Source organism: Corylus avellana, chromosome ca7 (genome assembly GCF_901000735.1).
Source record: "Corylus avellana chromosome ca7, CavTom2PMs-1.0".
NCBI classification, from domain to species: Eukaryota; Viridiplantae; Streptophyta; class Magnoliopsida; order Fagales; family Betulaceae; genus Corylus; species Corylus avellana.
The window spans coordinates 20,210,975-20,225,125 of record NC_081547.1 but is presented as its reverse complement, the minus strand read 5'-3'; the positions used below and the strand labels follow the sequence as shown (position 1 = coordinate 20,225,125).

The following is a 14,151-nucleotide window of genomic DNA, read 5'->3' as shown; positions in this document are numbered from 1 at the left end:
TTTTAGTAAATGCAAAATATTCCATTCTCTGACATCGAGAACAAAATTAATTATAACCCCACCAAGCCAAGAAAGGGACCTGGAAACAGAGGACTCTCTCTCTCTCTCTCTCTCTCTCTCTCTCTTTGTGCTCATTTCCTATCCTCTCAAGCTCCAACCTCTCTCTTTGTGCTCATTTCCTATCCTCTCAAGCTCCAACCCCTCCAACGGTAAGAAAAAAAAAAATTTGTCCCGAAACACCCCATGCTGACGGTTTCTGTTGCTCTTCTCATTGTACAAGAATCTCAGGGATAAGTTGGTCAATTAGACAGACAACCTCAAGAAAAAGAATTAACTTTGTCTCCATTTTAATTTTACTGATCTCAGTACATTTACTTCTACCGTCCTACCCTGTATTCCTATGTCATATATCTGGCACGAACTCCCTCCCTCCAACTTGTTCACCAAAAATGAAGAGGCAATCCTTTCCGGAATCCGTCACTTTCCCGGGAAAAACATCCCACTTCGAGGCCGAACTCTGGTTTGACGACGCATGCATCCTCGACATGGACTACTTCGTGAAAACCCTCTCCGGCATTAAGGCGAAGGGTGTCCGACACGATCTAATCGGTTCCATAATCACCCACTACGCCTCCAAATGGCTGCCGGACCTCTCCGGCGGTAACGTGGCAGAGAAGAGCCTAACTAACTCCGAAGAGTCCCAGGAAAGCGTCACGGCTTCCTGGATGAAGAAGCGGTTCTTCGTGGAAACCATCGTGGGAGTTCTCCCTCCGGAGAGGGATTCCATCCCCTGCAACTTCCTCCTCCGCCTCCTCCGGACCGCCAACATGGTTGGCGTCGAGCCAACGTACCGAGCCGAGCTGGAGAAGCGTATATCATGGCAGCTGGACCAGGCTTCACTGAAAGAATTGATGATACCGTCGTTTAGCCACACGTGTGGGACTCTGCTAGATTTTGAGCTCGTCATCAGGCTGGTGAAGAGGTTTGTGAATTTGGATGAGGCTGCTAAATCTGGGGCTGCTGCATTCATTAAGGTGGCCAAGCTTGTGGACTCTTATCTTGCCGAGGCCGCCGTCGATTCCAATCTGAGCTTGCCGGATTTTGTTGCGCTCGCCGGAGCTCTACCTGGCCATGCCCGCGCCACCGAAGACGGCTTATACCGAGCCATTGATACTTATCTCAAAGTAAACAATTACTTCTCTCTTTCAATTTATAGGCTTTCTTTGAATAAATATATAATTGATTGATTCATGCCTATCATTAATTACTGACTTCATTAATTAGATATTGTTAAAATATAATTAATTATATTCATCGCCACTTACAATTTACAAATAATAATAATAATAATAATTACAAAAATACAAGAACCTCATATTATTCATAAAGCCTTGTGTTGTCGCAAGCATATATATAAAAGATTCTTCATCTGATGAAGCCTAGAGGGTTAGGTGGCCAGGTCCTTGCAAGGCAGAAAGCAAAATGACATCAATCCATGCCATGCTTGGCTTTTCTATTGTCCTCTCATGGAAGCATGTGAAAGGTAGCGTAAGGGTAAGGGTTTGGATTGAATGGGGATTTTGCAAGTGTACTTTCAACCTAAGGGTAATTGTTTGGTACATTTGCTTAAAACTTGTCATACAATCTGTCTCTACCTTAAAGGCCATTGATACCCTTCTAAATGTACCCTTTTTTATATGAGCTTTTTATGGCGGGTTGTTGATGAACTTTATGTTATTGCCGCTCGGGTTCTCTCTCTCTGGCACCTATAAGCCTTTATATTCTACACATACAATTTCAATTTGTTAATAAAACCCACTAATTGCCCTACTCCTTTGTCTAAAACAACGTTGTTTCAGTAATTACTTCTCCCTTTCCAGTTATTCTGCTATTCCCTCGCATATGTCGATTGCAAATATGGTATTTTCCTGCTTGGAATTGGGAGCCGAAAATCCACAGGCAACCCATATGTGAATGGGCGTATAGCGGATGCAGAGTGGTTTTTAAATGTCTACTTGAACAGCCCTAAAACTTCATATGAAACCTATCTGCCCGATTAAGTAGCTGGACAACCTAAAATTTATTTGAATGTTTAAGCCCATCAATCAAAGTCGTTACTCTTTGTATATGATTAAAGTTGGTTTGTGTACAAAGTTAGTACTCGTTAAAGTTGGTTTGTGTACAAAGTTAGTACTCGTTAATTCTTGGTTCTTCATGAACATACAATCAAGTTCATGGCTTCATGCATGCATAACCTGGCAGGCACATCCCGCAGCATCAAAGCAAGAAAGAAAGAGTCTCTGCCGACTAATTGACAGCCGGAAACTCTCACCGGAGGCATCTCTTCATGCAGCTCAAAACGAACGCTTGCCCGTTCGGGCAGTCATCCAAGTGCTCTTCTCGGAGCAAAACAAGCTCAACCGCCATATTGATTGGAGTGGCTCCTTCAGTGGCACCCGTAGCCCGGGCATTGGGCTTGACTCCTCTGCCCGGTGCCACTCGAGGCGTGAAATGACAGCCAACCAAATGGAGATAAGGAGGCTGAAGGAAGATGTTGTGAGGCTTCAAAGCCAGTGCAACTCCATGCAAGTGCAGATAGAGAGGCTTGTGGGGAAGAAAAAGGGATTTTTCAAGTGGAAGAAGTTTGGATTACCTTCATTCAAGGGGGTTGATGTGATTCACAAAATTGAAGAGGTTGACGAAGAGTCGGAATTTGGCAAGGAAACGCCTCTGGGCATTAAAACCAAGCTGGTGAGAGGGAAGACTCCTCCCCCCAAGTGGAGGAAATCCATGTCTTGATGATCAAGGTGAAGAAGGCTAAGGATTTATTAATTAATAAGCAAGTTTAATTTTGTTGTTTTAGTATTTATGCTTTAATTTGTTATTACTTATGCACTGACTTTCTGAAATATTGTAAGGCTTATATATATATATAGGTGTGTGTATGTATATTTTCTTCTGTTCTAAACTCTAAAGATGGGTATTACTGTAATAATTAGCAAATTATCCTTGACCTAGCAAGAGGTTTCAATTTTAAGCCAAGGTAACTTTGTTGTTCACATCCATGAATTAAGCCAATAGATTTTATGGTCTATTGATGCATTTTGTGTGCGCCAATTTTATTAGGATATGGAGATTGGGATAAGGATGCCCTACAATTTCTTTAAAATTGTAAATTTTCAAATTATGTGAATTCGTTTCTTGCATTGAACGATGTGAAAAATGATACCTATGAAAAATGTGACATGTTACTAATGAAAATTAAGCATATTTTTATCAAATTCTTGCACGCGCTTCATGTCGTAGAAAAACTTTGGGAAAAAAACTGTCTTTTAGTTAACTGAAGAATAAGCGTCACTGCAAAAGTGAAGAAAAAGTATTTTCGAATGACTTTTTATTTATCTTTTGCTATTTTAATTGGTAACTTGCCACATTTTCAATATATAGGTAGTATTTTTCAAGCTGTTCGATGCAAGGAATGATAATTGTAGTAGATCCTAATCCCCTTGATAGGGGTAAAAATGTGACCACTTGATTTTGTCAATTTATCATTATAGATTTCAACATTGGGTTTATGGTTTTGGTTTGCACAATATTGGCTATATAAATTGTATTATTGCTTCTATGGGTTCCTGAGTTTCTGGGTACTATTTACATTGGTTGATTCTTTGATGATCAATTTGGTGCTTCATGGTTCCTTCTCGAGCTTTTTTTTTTTTTTTTTTGGTAGTTCTTTTTTTGTATATATATTAGGAAACAAAACTACCTTTTTTTGGGTATAAGTTTTAAGTTTGCAATCAGCTGCTATCATTGTTCACTTTATTAATTAATGTTATAGCATGTTGTAACAAGACCTCACAATTCTTGTACATTTTAATTTATCTTTTGAATAATTACAGGGAAGAGGCAAACAAGAATAATTATCAAAATTAGGTTACTGATTATACGCCAAAGCATTGATATATGGTTTTGAACAAGAGGCATACGACTCCTATAATATGGAAGAAATTCTGGATTTAGAATTCCCATCTAAGGCGTTAATTTATATACCTACTAAAATTTCGGTACAGAATGGGGTAATAAAACAAAGATAGACAGATGCTGTAGTGACTTCAAGATAATTTACATGTTGTAAAGAGGGATTTTGAGCTGAACAAGAGAGAGTGAGAGAGAGATGATCCAAACATTAGAAATTGATTTGGCTTATGATAGTGGTATAAAGTTAAAGAATATGAATTCGTAGGTAGGCAAACCAGTGGAAAAGATATTATTGGTTATGTCAAGCAAGATCAGAAGTATTAGAAAAAAAAAAAAAAAAAAAAAAAAAAAAAGCAAGATCAGAAGAATTAACTTCACAAAAAGCGACAACGAGAACTAAAATATGGTGAGGCAATGAGTTTATTTGGATACTTTTAAAAGTAAAGGCAAGGGAATTCTTTCTTTTATTAGGTAGTACAATTAGATTTGCATAACAAATATTTTTATGACAAATGTTGTTATATTTAAGGCATGTTTGGCAAACTCTTTTGCCTTAAATACGGTAGCAGACATAGATTGATGTGGTATAAAGTTTTAAATTTTTTGTATTGAAAAGTGAAAATAATTTATTTTGTAGTGATTTTTTTTTTTTTTTGAAAAAAAAAAAACGGAGTAAACAGTAAAAAAGGTGAAAAAAGGGTTTGTCAAAATGTTGTTAGTAATGCTACACAATAAATATGTAGAAACCTCATTCAAATAATTTAAATAATATAATATCATTGATATCAATAAATACAATGATATTAAAATCTTGACCATTTTAAGTCTTAGAATCATAAGATATTGTCGTTAAATAGGAATAGGGAAAGTTTTTTCATTAAAGAATGTGCTACACATAATATTATAGAATTATAGATAGAACACAAAATTAAGTAGAAATAGGAGAAAAAGCTGAAACGACAACGTTTGACTCTATCATCATCATCCATCAACTTCAGTACGTTCTAACCGTTAAACCTCACCCAAACCCAAAACCTCTGAGAAACCATGCTCTGCTTCTGCACCTGCAAAAATGGCTGCTTTTGCAAAAACCTCTCCAGTCCCTCTCCACCCTGACCATCCCAATTATCAAACTCCCAAAACCCACAACACCAGACTCCTCAGCTTCTCTCACAACCTCCAAGCCCACCACCTCTCCCTCAAAAGAACCAAAGAAGTCTCAGTTCTCAACACCTCCCCCTCCTCCTCCTCCTCCTCCTCCTCTATCACGAACCACAACCCAAATTCAGATATATGTCAACTATGCCTTACTGGAAACTTAGAACAAGCTCTAAAGCTCCTAGACTCGATGCAAGAGCTTCAAATTTCTGTAGAAGAAGACGCTTATATTGCTTTGTTAAGGCTAAGTGAGTGGAAGAGAGCGTACGATGAGGGGGCTAGAGTGTACTCGCACGTGTCGAATTCGATGACACGATTAAGTGTTAGACTTGGTAATTCTTTATTGAGTATGTTTGTGAGGTTTGGTGATTTGGGTAATGCTTGGTATGTGTTTGGGAGGATGGAGGAGAGGGATGTGTTTTCTTGGAATGTGTTGGTGGGTGGCTATGCCAAGGCGGGGTTTTTCGACGAGGCATTGGATTTGTATCACAGGATGTTGTGGGTTGGTATTAAGCCGGATGTGTATACTTTTCCATGTGTGTTGAGGACTTGTGGGGGCGTACCAGATTTGGCGAGGGGGAGGGAGGTTCACGTGCATGTGTTAAGATTTGGGTTTGAGTCGGATGTGGACGTGGTTAATGCTTTGATCACTATGTACGTGAAATGCGGTCATGTTCTAAGAGCACGGTTGGTGTTTGATAGAATGCCTAGTAGAGATAGGATATCTTGGAATGCGATAATTTCTGGGTATTTTGAGAATGGAGAGTGTTTGGAAGGGTTAAGATTGTTTCTTTTGATGCGTGAACTTTCTGTAGATCCAGATTTGAAGACCATGACTAGTATAATCTCTGCCTGTGAGCTTCTTGGTGATGTGAGATTAGCCAGGGAAGTCCATGGTTATGTTATGAGAACAGAGTTTGGAGCCGATGTTTCAGTGTATAATTCTTTAATTCAGATGTACTCAACTGTTGGGCATTGGGAGGTTGCAGAAAAAGTTTTTTCTAGAATGGATTATAAAGATGTAGTGTCATGGACGTCGATGATTTCAAGTTATGAGAATAACATGCTACCTGCTAAAGCCGTGAAAACTTACAAATTGATGGAGCTAGAGGATGTCCAGCCTGATGAGATCACTCTAGCCAGTGTTCTATCTGCTTGCGCTTGTTTAGGCCATTTAGATATGGGCGTTAAACTTCACGAGCTTGCTAACAGGACAGGGCTCATCTCATATGTTTTAGTTGCTAACACGCTCATTGATATGTATTCCAAGTGCAAATGCATTGAGAAAGCTTTAGATGTTTTCCACTCTATTCCTGACAAGAATGTGATATCTTGGACTTCAATCATCCTCGGGCTTCGGGTCAACAATAGGAGCTTTGACGCTTTGATTTTCTTCCGCCAAATGAAACCCAATTTAAAGCCAAATTCTGTAACCTTAATTTCTGTTCTATCTGCATGTGGTAGAATAGGAGCTTTGATGTGTGGAAAAGAGGTTCATGCCCATGCATTGAGGACTGGAGTAGGGTTTGACGGTTTTATACCCAATGCGATTTTGGACATGTATGTAAGGTGTGGAAGAATGGGATCTGCATGGAACCAATTTAACAGACACAAAAAAGATGTTGCAGCATGGAATATTCTGCTGACAGGGTATGCCGAGAGGGGGCAAGGAGCACAAGCTGTGGAACTATTCCAGAGAATGGTGGGGGAACTGGTTAGTCCAGATGATATTACATTTATTTCGCTGTTGTGTGCTTGTAGTAGATCTGGTTTGGTGACGGAAGGTTTGGAGTATTTCCATAGCATGCAAAATCAGTATTATATCACCCCTAATCTGAAGCATTATGCCTGCATTGTTGATTTGCTTGGCCGTGCTGGGCAATTGGAGGATGCCCATGAGTTCATACAGAAAATGCCTATCGAACCTGATCCAGCCATATGGGGAGCCTTGTTGAATGCATGCAGGATCCACCGCCAAGTTGAGCTTGGCAAACTTGCCGCACATCATATCTTCGAAAAGGATACAACTAGTGCTGGGTATTATATTCTCCTTTGTAATCTCTATTCTGACAGTGGTAAATGGGATGAAGTTGCAAAAGTGAGAAGGACAATGAGACAGACAGGGCTTACTGTAGATCCTGGGTGCAGTTGGGTGGAGGTAAAGGGAAAAGTTCATGCTTTCCTTAGTGATGATGATTTCCACCCTCAAATAAAGGAATTAAAAGCAGTTTTGGAGGGATTTTATGTGAAAATGAAGGCAATCGGTTTTAGTGAGCCAGAAAAGAGTTCTATGGATGAAGTTGAAGCTTCTAAAGCTGAGATTTTTTGTGGGCACAGTGAGAGACTGGCCATTGCATTTGGGCTCATTAACACTGCCCCTGGGGTACCAATTTTGGTGACCAAGAATCTATACATGTGCCAGAGCTGTCACAATACTGTCAAATTTATCTCTAAAGTTGTTCGCAGGGAGATATCTGTTAGGGATACTGAACGGTTCCACCATTTCAAGGATGGCATCTGTACTTGTGCGGATGAAGGTTATTGGGGAAAGCCTGATGTGTAAGAGTGCTGAAGGAATTTCTAATTTTGTGTTTAGTTTCAAAACAAAGGACCGACATACTTCAGGGTGGTTGCACTCAACAGTCTTTAATGGACCCAAGGATCATGAATTGGCCCTCTAAATTCAAAAGGTGCCTTGGGAGGAAAAGATGGAATAGAACATGGGAATTTGCATTGCAAGAAAAGCTTGAACATCATACACATATATGGAACCAAGTGGTGATCGACTGAAGAAAGAAGAAGCTGCTTTTCAGATCAGGAGAACTGATATAGGAATTTTGAGGGAAGCTGCCAATGCAAACTACAAATCTTTCTATGGATTGCTTCTTTCGCCTTTCTCGCAATGCTTTGCACAAGGAAGGGCGGCGGGACACGCTCGTCCCCTCTTACATCTTGCTTGGAACGGGTAGGATTCCGTTCCGTAGTCTAACTCCCCTCACCATGTAATAAACGAGTAAATAAGATTTTGTAACTCCTGCCAACAGGGGATTGTTATCTTGATGATGGTTGTTGGTAAACTGTCTCGAGATTTGATAGATGTAATTCCCCGTAAATGTCCAACAAAAAAAAAAAAAAATTTGTGAAAGGGGTCACTGACTGTTGAATGTATATGCTTTTGTTAAATTACTGATGTGGCATAATACCAATATACTGCTTCCTCCCAAATTTGTCATCTCACGATATCCTAGTCGTTAGAAGAAAGTAATCAATGCTAAAGAATGCAAGGACACTGATAGTATAATATTGGAACGTTTCTTTGTTGTCTTTAGTAACCAAATGCTTCCTTTCACCTTCCTGCATCTTCTGTACAATCAAGACATGATTTATATTAGCCTTATTTACACGATTTCGAAGTTCACCTGGTTGTTCTTGCCAATTATTTCTCCTATTTCCGCCATCTGTTTTGTGCATTATGTTTTGTTTTGTGCAGATGTATAGCTATATGCAGATGCTAGGAGGAACAGTTGACACAAATCTAGCAGTTCAGAAATTCCAGGAGAACTAAAATGCTTAGATACTCATCAAGCTCACACGTTACCAAGGAACTTGCTTTCACATGCCACTTGCACAACACTCTGCTCAGAAAAAAAAAAAAAAACTCCCCTGCCACAACCTTCTTGATCTCCGTCATGCTCCCTCCTCCGCACTACCCCCTCCCTTATAAACTTTTCCATATATACCTCCCTTTGGTTCCCCTTTTCTTTTTAGTTTCAACAGCTTTTTTTGTTAGGGGTTTAGATCTTAGATCTGCTGCAACCTTTCCACCCACTCAAGCCACATGTCTTCTCCTCCACCATCTTCGGCTACCTTTCCTTTCATTGACGTGTCCTTTGTTACAATGCGTGTATGCCACTTGCCATGACGATGTGCTTGGCCTACACACGCGCCACTATACTCCTTGTTTCTCTGAGTAGATTTGATGAATATTTACCCCAGCTCCTCTAGCTCTCTTTTGATGAAGCGCTTTGCTGCAAAGAAGACTCTAAATCCAAATTTGGACTTCAAGATAACTGACTTTGTTGTCATCAGTCTCATAGGTCAAAGTGGGACTCATTATCTACTTATAGATATATCTCTTAGCCTTCATAGCTCATTCTACAACTAATTTGAAGCTAAGAACCTTTCGGAAGCCATTCATGGCACTCGCAAATTTTCATCATGAGCCATTACAACCAACACTGTTAGTAACATTCCCGCATTCTCCTTCCATCTTGAAAATCTATTGCAAGTCTGTGAAAGGGATTGCTTTATTAATATGATGAATTTAAAATAAATTGTAATGAGAAGTAATCTATATGAAATTCGTGGTGCGTCTATCTGTGTCCATGACCTTCATACGAATGAACTGACGATGTTAGGTTTGCTTGATTAACCAGTTTTACTGATGCCTTCCTTCCAGGCTTGAAGCAGGGTAGTTGAATAGGAATCTGGCTAATAAGCTTGAGTTCAGATAATCAATACAATCCTTTTAGCATTTTTGTTATCTTATTTATGGCATTCCTGAGGTGAATTTGTCAGAGAGTTTTGAGCAGGAATTTTTCCCAGGTGAGTGGCTATGTTTTAGGGTGGTAATTGGTTGCTTGGTCGAGCAGTATTATTTTGTTGGTTTTTGATTTGGTTTCTTTCTTTAATGTTCTCTTTTTGTATTGCTCTGCTGTGTGTATATATATATAAGCTCACACGTTACCTTACACTGTAAATCTGAATCATTGGGTCTGTGTAAAACAACAAGAAGCTGTTATCAAATATCTGGCCACAACCATTCTTATAGACAAATAACAATCGAATACCTAAGTTTCACACAATTAATTATTCAGCTTGAGGAGCGATTCCTAGCACTCTTTAAAAAATATATATATATAAAATGAGGAAAAGAAAATGAAACATATGCATATTTTCATATTTTCACTGCCTTCTTGATCGTCCTGATGGATGACTTGATGAAACTGTTCCTTGCAGCATGGTCTCCATCACTATCATCATCACCACTTACCATCGGCTTCTTGCCTATGCAGTCCACTCCCTTCTTCATCCCCAACATCAGAGATGGAGAAGACGGAATTCGCCGAAAGCCCCTGGCACTCTCGGATCTCACAAGCTTTCTTTCCTTCCCATTATGGTCCCTTCTCTCCCTCCCCCCCTCAAACCTACTACTTCCAATTCCCTCAACGATACCAGTACCACCCACATTGATCTCTTCTTTCTGTACTTCTCTAGCCTCTATCTCAACGATTTCTTCTATCCCTTTGACACCATCCTTCTCTTCAGATTCTGGAGGCTTGGAAATCTTTACCTCTTTTTGTGGGTACTTTTGATTCAGTTTTCTGATTATATCATCAGTCTTGCTCTTTTCGCTTTCATTCACATTTTGAGGATCCAGCTCCTCTTGAGTACTCTCTAAAAGCATTTGTAGCCATTTCTCAACATTCCCTTTACCACGCTGCTTCCTGCTCTCTTCATCTTCCTCTATTTCTGGCTCTCGAGGAACTGGGAATTGAATGTTAAATTTCTTCCCTTCTCCAATTTCAAGTTTATGAAGCTTATCCTCTAGTGGGATTTCATCTTCCAAGGCAACAATTAATCCGTTATGTTCTTCAGGCTTCTCCTTGGTAATATTTTTTGCAGGTACTTTCACTTCCTCCTCAATTTCCTTTAGCTTTCCTTCTTCATCAAGAGATAAACCAGCTTCAGATGCCCTCTGTTCCTCCTCTAGAAACACTCTCAGTTCTTTGTGTATAGGCGTTTTTGGCTTGATCCCTGGTAAACAGAGAACGGTTCTACTGTCCCTCTCTTCAAAAAAGGTATCATCCATTCTTGATCTCTTCCTTGCTTGCTCCCAGTCAGGCCTAATCTGTAACTCAATCTCATCTCTTTGTTTATATTTCCTGTGAAGTTCTTTCTCTGAGGCATCACAAATTGCTTTCTGTGCTTCAAGTCTTGCCATGAGTGCGTTACTTGCAGCCTGATTCAGTCTCACCTGCTCCTTATAAATGACACTCCTACAAAGCAACAATTCAGATATGAGAAAAATTTAATTAAAAGCAACAATCTTTGCACATTAGTTAGGTTTATTTATTTATTTATTTATTTTTTATTGATCTTACTGGTGCATTGCATCTCGAATCATCTTCTCTAGCATAGTCCTATATGAATGCTGTGCCTCTGCTAGTCGCCTGCACTTTTCTGCCCTTCTCCTGCGTTTTATCAGCACCAATTCCAGTTCTTGAATTGTGAGCTTTTCCTCCTCATTCTTTTGCTTCAACTCATTTACCTCATCATCCAGTTTTTGTACTTCTGTCTGCAACTTTACAGATTCTTCTCTTTGTTTCAAGGAATCTCTAGCCATGACAATTGCTTGGTATGGGTTCGTAACAAAGTCCGGGTTTTCATTTTCTTTCAAGACATTAGGCTTTACTTTTCTTGCAGCTATCACAATCAAATGAATATGGGGTTGTTAGGAAATGGAATTCTCTTCATATACAACTGAAACAGGTCACCTATTTGATATTCTTCTACTTACCAATTGCAGGGGACTGTGACCTTAGCTGCCTATTGTAATCCAGTGATTTCAAGGTTGACGATGTGTCATAATGTTCCCTTCTAGATACAACAATGGCGGCAGGAGCAAGGCCAATTCTCTCTTTGGATTCGATGAAATGTTGTGGAAAAGAATGCGACTCTATTTTCTGCGAAGCATTCAATTCTTCATTTTCACCTTCAGAAAACAAAAATGAAAATGTTCTGTGCCTGCTAAGTATGAAACAAGAAATTATTACCAACCTTTGGTTGTTATAGATTAAAATGCATGGAAAGGAAAATAAATGAAACAGACCCACCTGAAATCTGAGTTTTTGGAGGCGAAAATGGACAAGAACTGGTTTACAGAGATACCCAGTTGAAATTCCCACCATGGGATCAAAAACTCCAGCTTACTATGCTTCTTCTTGCAGACTTGACGCTGTAATATTCTCAGATTGCTTGCAACAGTTAGCCCTCCCCCTGCAATTTTAGCCAAAAGACCAATAAATATGAGAGACAGAGAGAAAACAGAGAGACAGAGGTATAATTGTGATCAAGTTGTATACTTGAGCAAGGAAACCAATGATCAATATCCCAAGCTAGAGGAGAAGCCGAATCAGCATGATAGTAAAGAACATTTCCGTACGGGTCGACTCGAATCACTGTAGGGTCAAAGCCAGCATTCCTAAAATTGAAGAAAAGAAGGAAAATCAGAAACCCCATAATTTGAATTTTTGTAAATGTGTTCATATGTTGGAATTATGGAGCAAAACTCCAAGCGGTACCCGAGGTGGTTGAGCTGCTTCCACAGGAGACTGACATAGATCTTGGGCTTCGCTGTTGGTTTAGCTTTCGGGTCAATAATTGGGAACATCTGATCCAAATCCCTTGCCCTCAAGGTCTGCAAAACCAAAAGATGTCACAAAGACCAGCATAAAATAAGAATTATAAGTGGGGAAAAAAAAAAAAAAAAACCAGAATTCTATGAAAAACCCATAATTCATTCAACAGTCTAGACCCAAAATCCGATCCAAACTTGTTTAATTCATGAGAAACCCATAATTTTTTAAGAATTATAAGAGAAAAACAAAAAACAGAATTCTAAGAAAAACCCATAATTCATTCAACATTCTAGACACAAAAGTGTTTAATTCATGAGAAACCCATACTTCGTTTACATTACAGATATCAGAAGTTTGAATTTCTAGCGAAACTGACTAATTATAATGATCTTATGTCCAGATCTGAAAAATGACAAGATTATCTCGTATTTTTAATGACAACCAAAGAGCACTAAGAATTCCAGTAAATTCTGTGTTTGTTTGCAGAGAAAAGGATTCAAATGGAAAATATTAACATTTTCAGTATCTCAGAATTAAATTGTCTTGCTTATGCTGAGTGTTCCTACTTTCTGAAAACCAAGAGGCTGAAATTACAAAACCCAGAATTCATTTTCTTCTACTGTTTTTATTTTCCTGCGTTTTCTAGGCAAGCAATCAGAGAATGAAAGAGAGGGTAATTTTCATACCTCATCTTGCTCCAGACTGTAAGGTGTGTAAGTGAAAGGAGGGCCATGGCTGTAGGGACTGACACGGCGGTCGCGGCAGAGCTTCGCGTAGGCTTTCGGGTATCCGACGCTCTCGCTGACTACCATTTCTTCTTCTGTGAATGCAGTCTCAAAAGCCATTGTTTCCAACTTCTTCTTGGGAGAAAGCGTGGATGCAGCAGAGGGCTTTTGGTTACGCTAAGAAAGAATCTAACGGTCGACTTTGGTTTTTAAATGCTGGCAATTTTCAAATTACGTGCCACGTGGGCAAACGGTGGAGTGGGTGCAACGGCTAGATAGCGTGGGCCATTGTTAATCAATCTTCTTCCTCCTTTTTGTTTTATTTTGAAGGAATGTAATCAATCTTCTTAAGAAAATGTCTTGATTAGAAAAGATACTAAAAGCAGATTTTACTTATTTATTTATCAATTTTTATTTTTATCTTGAATTGTGATTGGTAATTTGGTACATGATAAGGTACAAACTTATCCACCAAAATGAAAAGAGTTGAGGCCCTCTAAAAAATCAAATTGTTTAGGGTTAATTATGACATTTACATGTAATGTAACACTCCAATTCTATATTGAGAAGACTATATGAAATTGAATTTTATAAGTAATTATAAGAAAACTTCAGATTAACTAATCTTTTTAGAATGATTCGTGTTCACCAAATTTCTTTCTTTATTGGCTTACCCTTCTCAAATTTATAGCCAATCCCTTTTCATTAATTTGTCTTTAACCAAATTCTTCACCATTTAATAGTTTTTTTTTTTTTTTTTTTTTTTAGTCTTTGTTTTCTTAAGTATCCCTCAAACTATTGCAGCAATGAGCAAAATAATGGGTTAAGTTTGAAATTTTGTTAATGAATAAGGTGAATCGTCCTTCAAA

General features: G+C 38.9%; 3 protein-coding genes across 4 annotated transcripts; 2 read left to right on the top strand and 1 right to left on the bottom strand.

The window, feature by feature from the left end:
- Positions 1 to 125: 125 nt before the first annotated feature.
- Positions 126 to 3,059, top strand: LOC132186791 (coleoptile phototropism protein 1). Its single transcript, XM_059600853.1, has 2 exons — positions 126 to 1,184; positions 2,263 to 3,059. Exons 1-2 carry the CDS (start codon positions 450 to 452, stop codon positions 2,797 to 2,799), a joined length of 1,272 nt encoding a protein of 423 aa, XP_059456836.1. The 5' UTR covers positions 126 to 449; the 3' UTR covers positions 2,800 to 3,059.
- A 1,946-nt stretch (positions 3,060 to 5,005) lies between these two features.
- Positions 5,006 to 8,407, top strand: LOC132186116 (pentatricopeptide repeat-containing protein At1g15510, chloroplastic). Its single transcript, XM_059599936.1, has one exon. It carries the CDS (start codon positions 5,051 to 5,053, stop codon positions 7,697 to 7,699), a length of 2,649 nt encoding a protein of 882 aa, XP_059455919.1. The 5' UTR covers positions 5,006 to 5,050; the 3' UTR covers positions 7,700 to 8,407.
- Positions 8,408 to 9,932: 1,525 nt separating this feature from the next.
- Positions 9,933 to 13,446, bottom strand: LOC132187525 (uncharacterized). 2 transcript variants are annotated; one of them, XM_059601863.1, is made up of 7 exons: positions 13,244 to 13,446; positions 12,501 to 12,616; positions 12,282 to 12,400; positions 12,033 to 12,195; positions 11,717 to 11,946; positions 11,301 to 11,622; positions 9,933 to 11,195 (listed from the first exon to the last, which is right to left on the bottom strand). In XM_059601863.1, exons 1-7 carry the CDS (start codon positions 13,400 to 13,402, stop codon positions 10,094 to 10,096), a joined length of 2,211 nt encoding a protein of 736 aa, XP_059457846.1. In that variant the 5' UTR covers positions 13,403 to 13,446; the 3' UTR covers positions 9,933 to 10,093. The 2 variants fall into 2 exon arrangements, with proteins under 2 accessions (XP_059457846.1, XP_059457848.1); XM_059601865.1 differs by having other exon boundaries at positions 11,717 to 11,943.
- Positions 13,447 to 14,151: the final 705 nt, after the last annotated feature.

Excerpts from the sequence above, each read along its gene's own strand:
- LOC132186791 (XM_059600853.1), top strand. The coding sequence starts at position 450 with ATGAAGAGGCAATCCTTTCCGGAATCCGTCACTTTCCCGGGAAAAACA. Across the intron at positions 1,185-2,262 it reads CCATTGATACTTATCTCAAA|GCACATCCCGCAGCATCAAA; the intron begins GTAAACAATTAC and ends ATAACCTGGCAG.
- LOC132186116 (XM_059599936.1), top strand. The coding sequence starts at position 5,051 with ATGGCTGCTTTTGCAAAAACCTCTCCAGTCCCTCTCCACCCTGACCAT.
- LOC132187525 (XM_059601863.1), bottom strand. The coding sequence starts at position 13,402 with ATGGCTTTTGAGACTGCATTCACAGAAGAAGAAATGGTAGTCAGCGAG. Across the intron at positions 12,401-12,500 it reads AAGCAGCTCAACCACCTCGG|GAATGCTGGCTTTGACCCTA; the intron begins GTACCGCTTGGA and ends CTTCAATTTTAG. Across the intron at positions 12,196-12,281 it reads TCATTGGTTTCCTTGCTCAA|GGGGAGGGCTAACTGTTGCA; the intron begins GTATACAACTTG and ends CTAAAATTGCAG.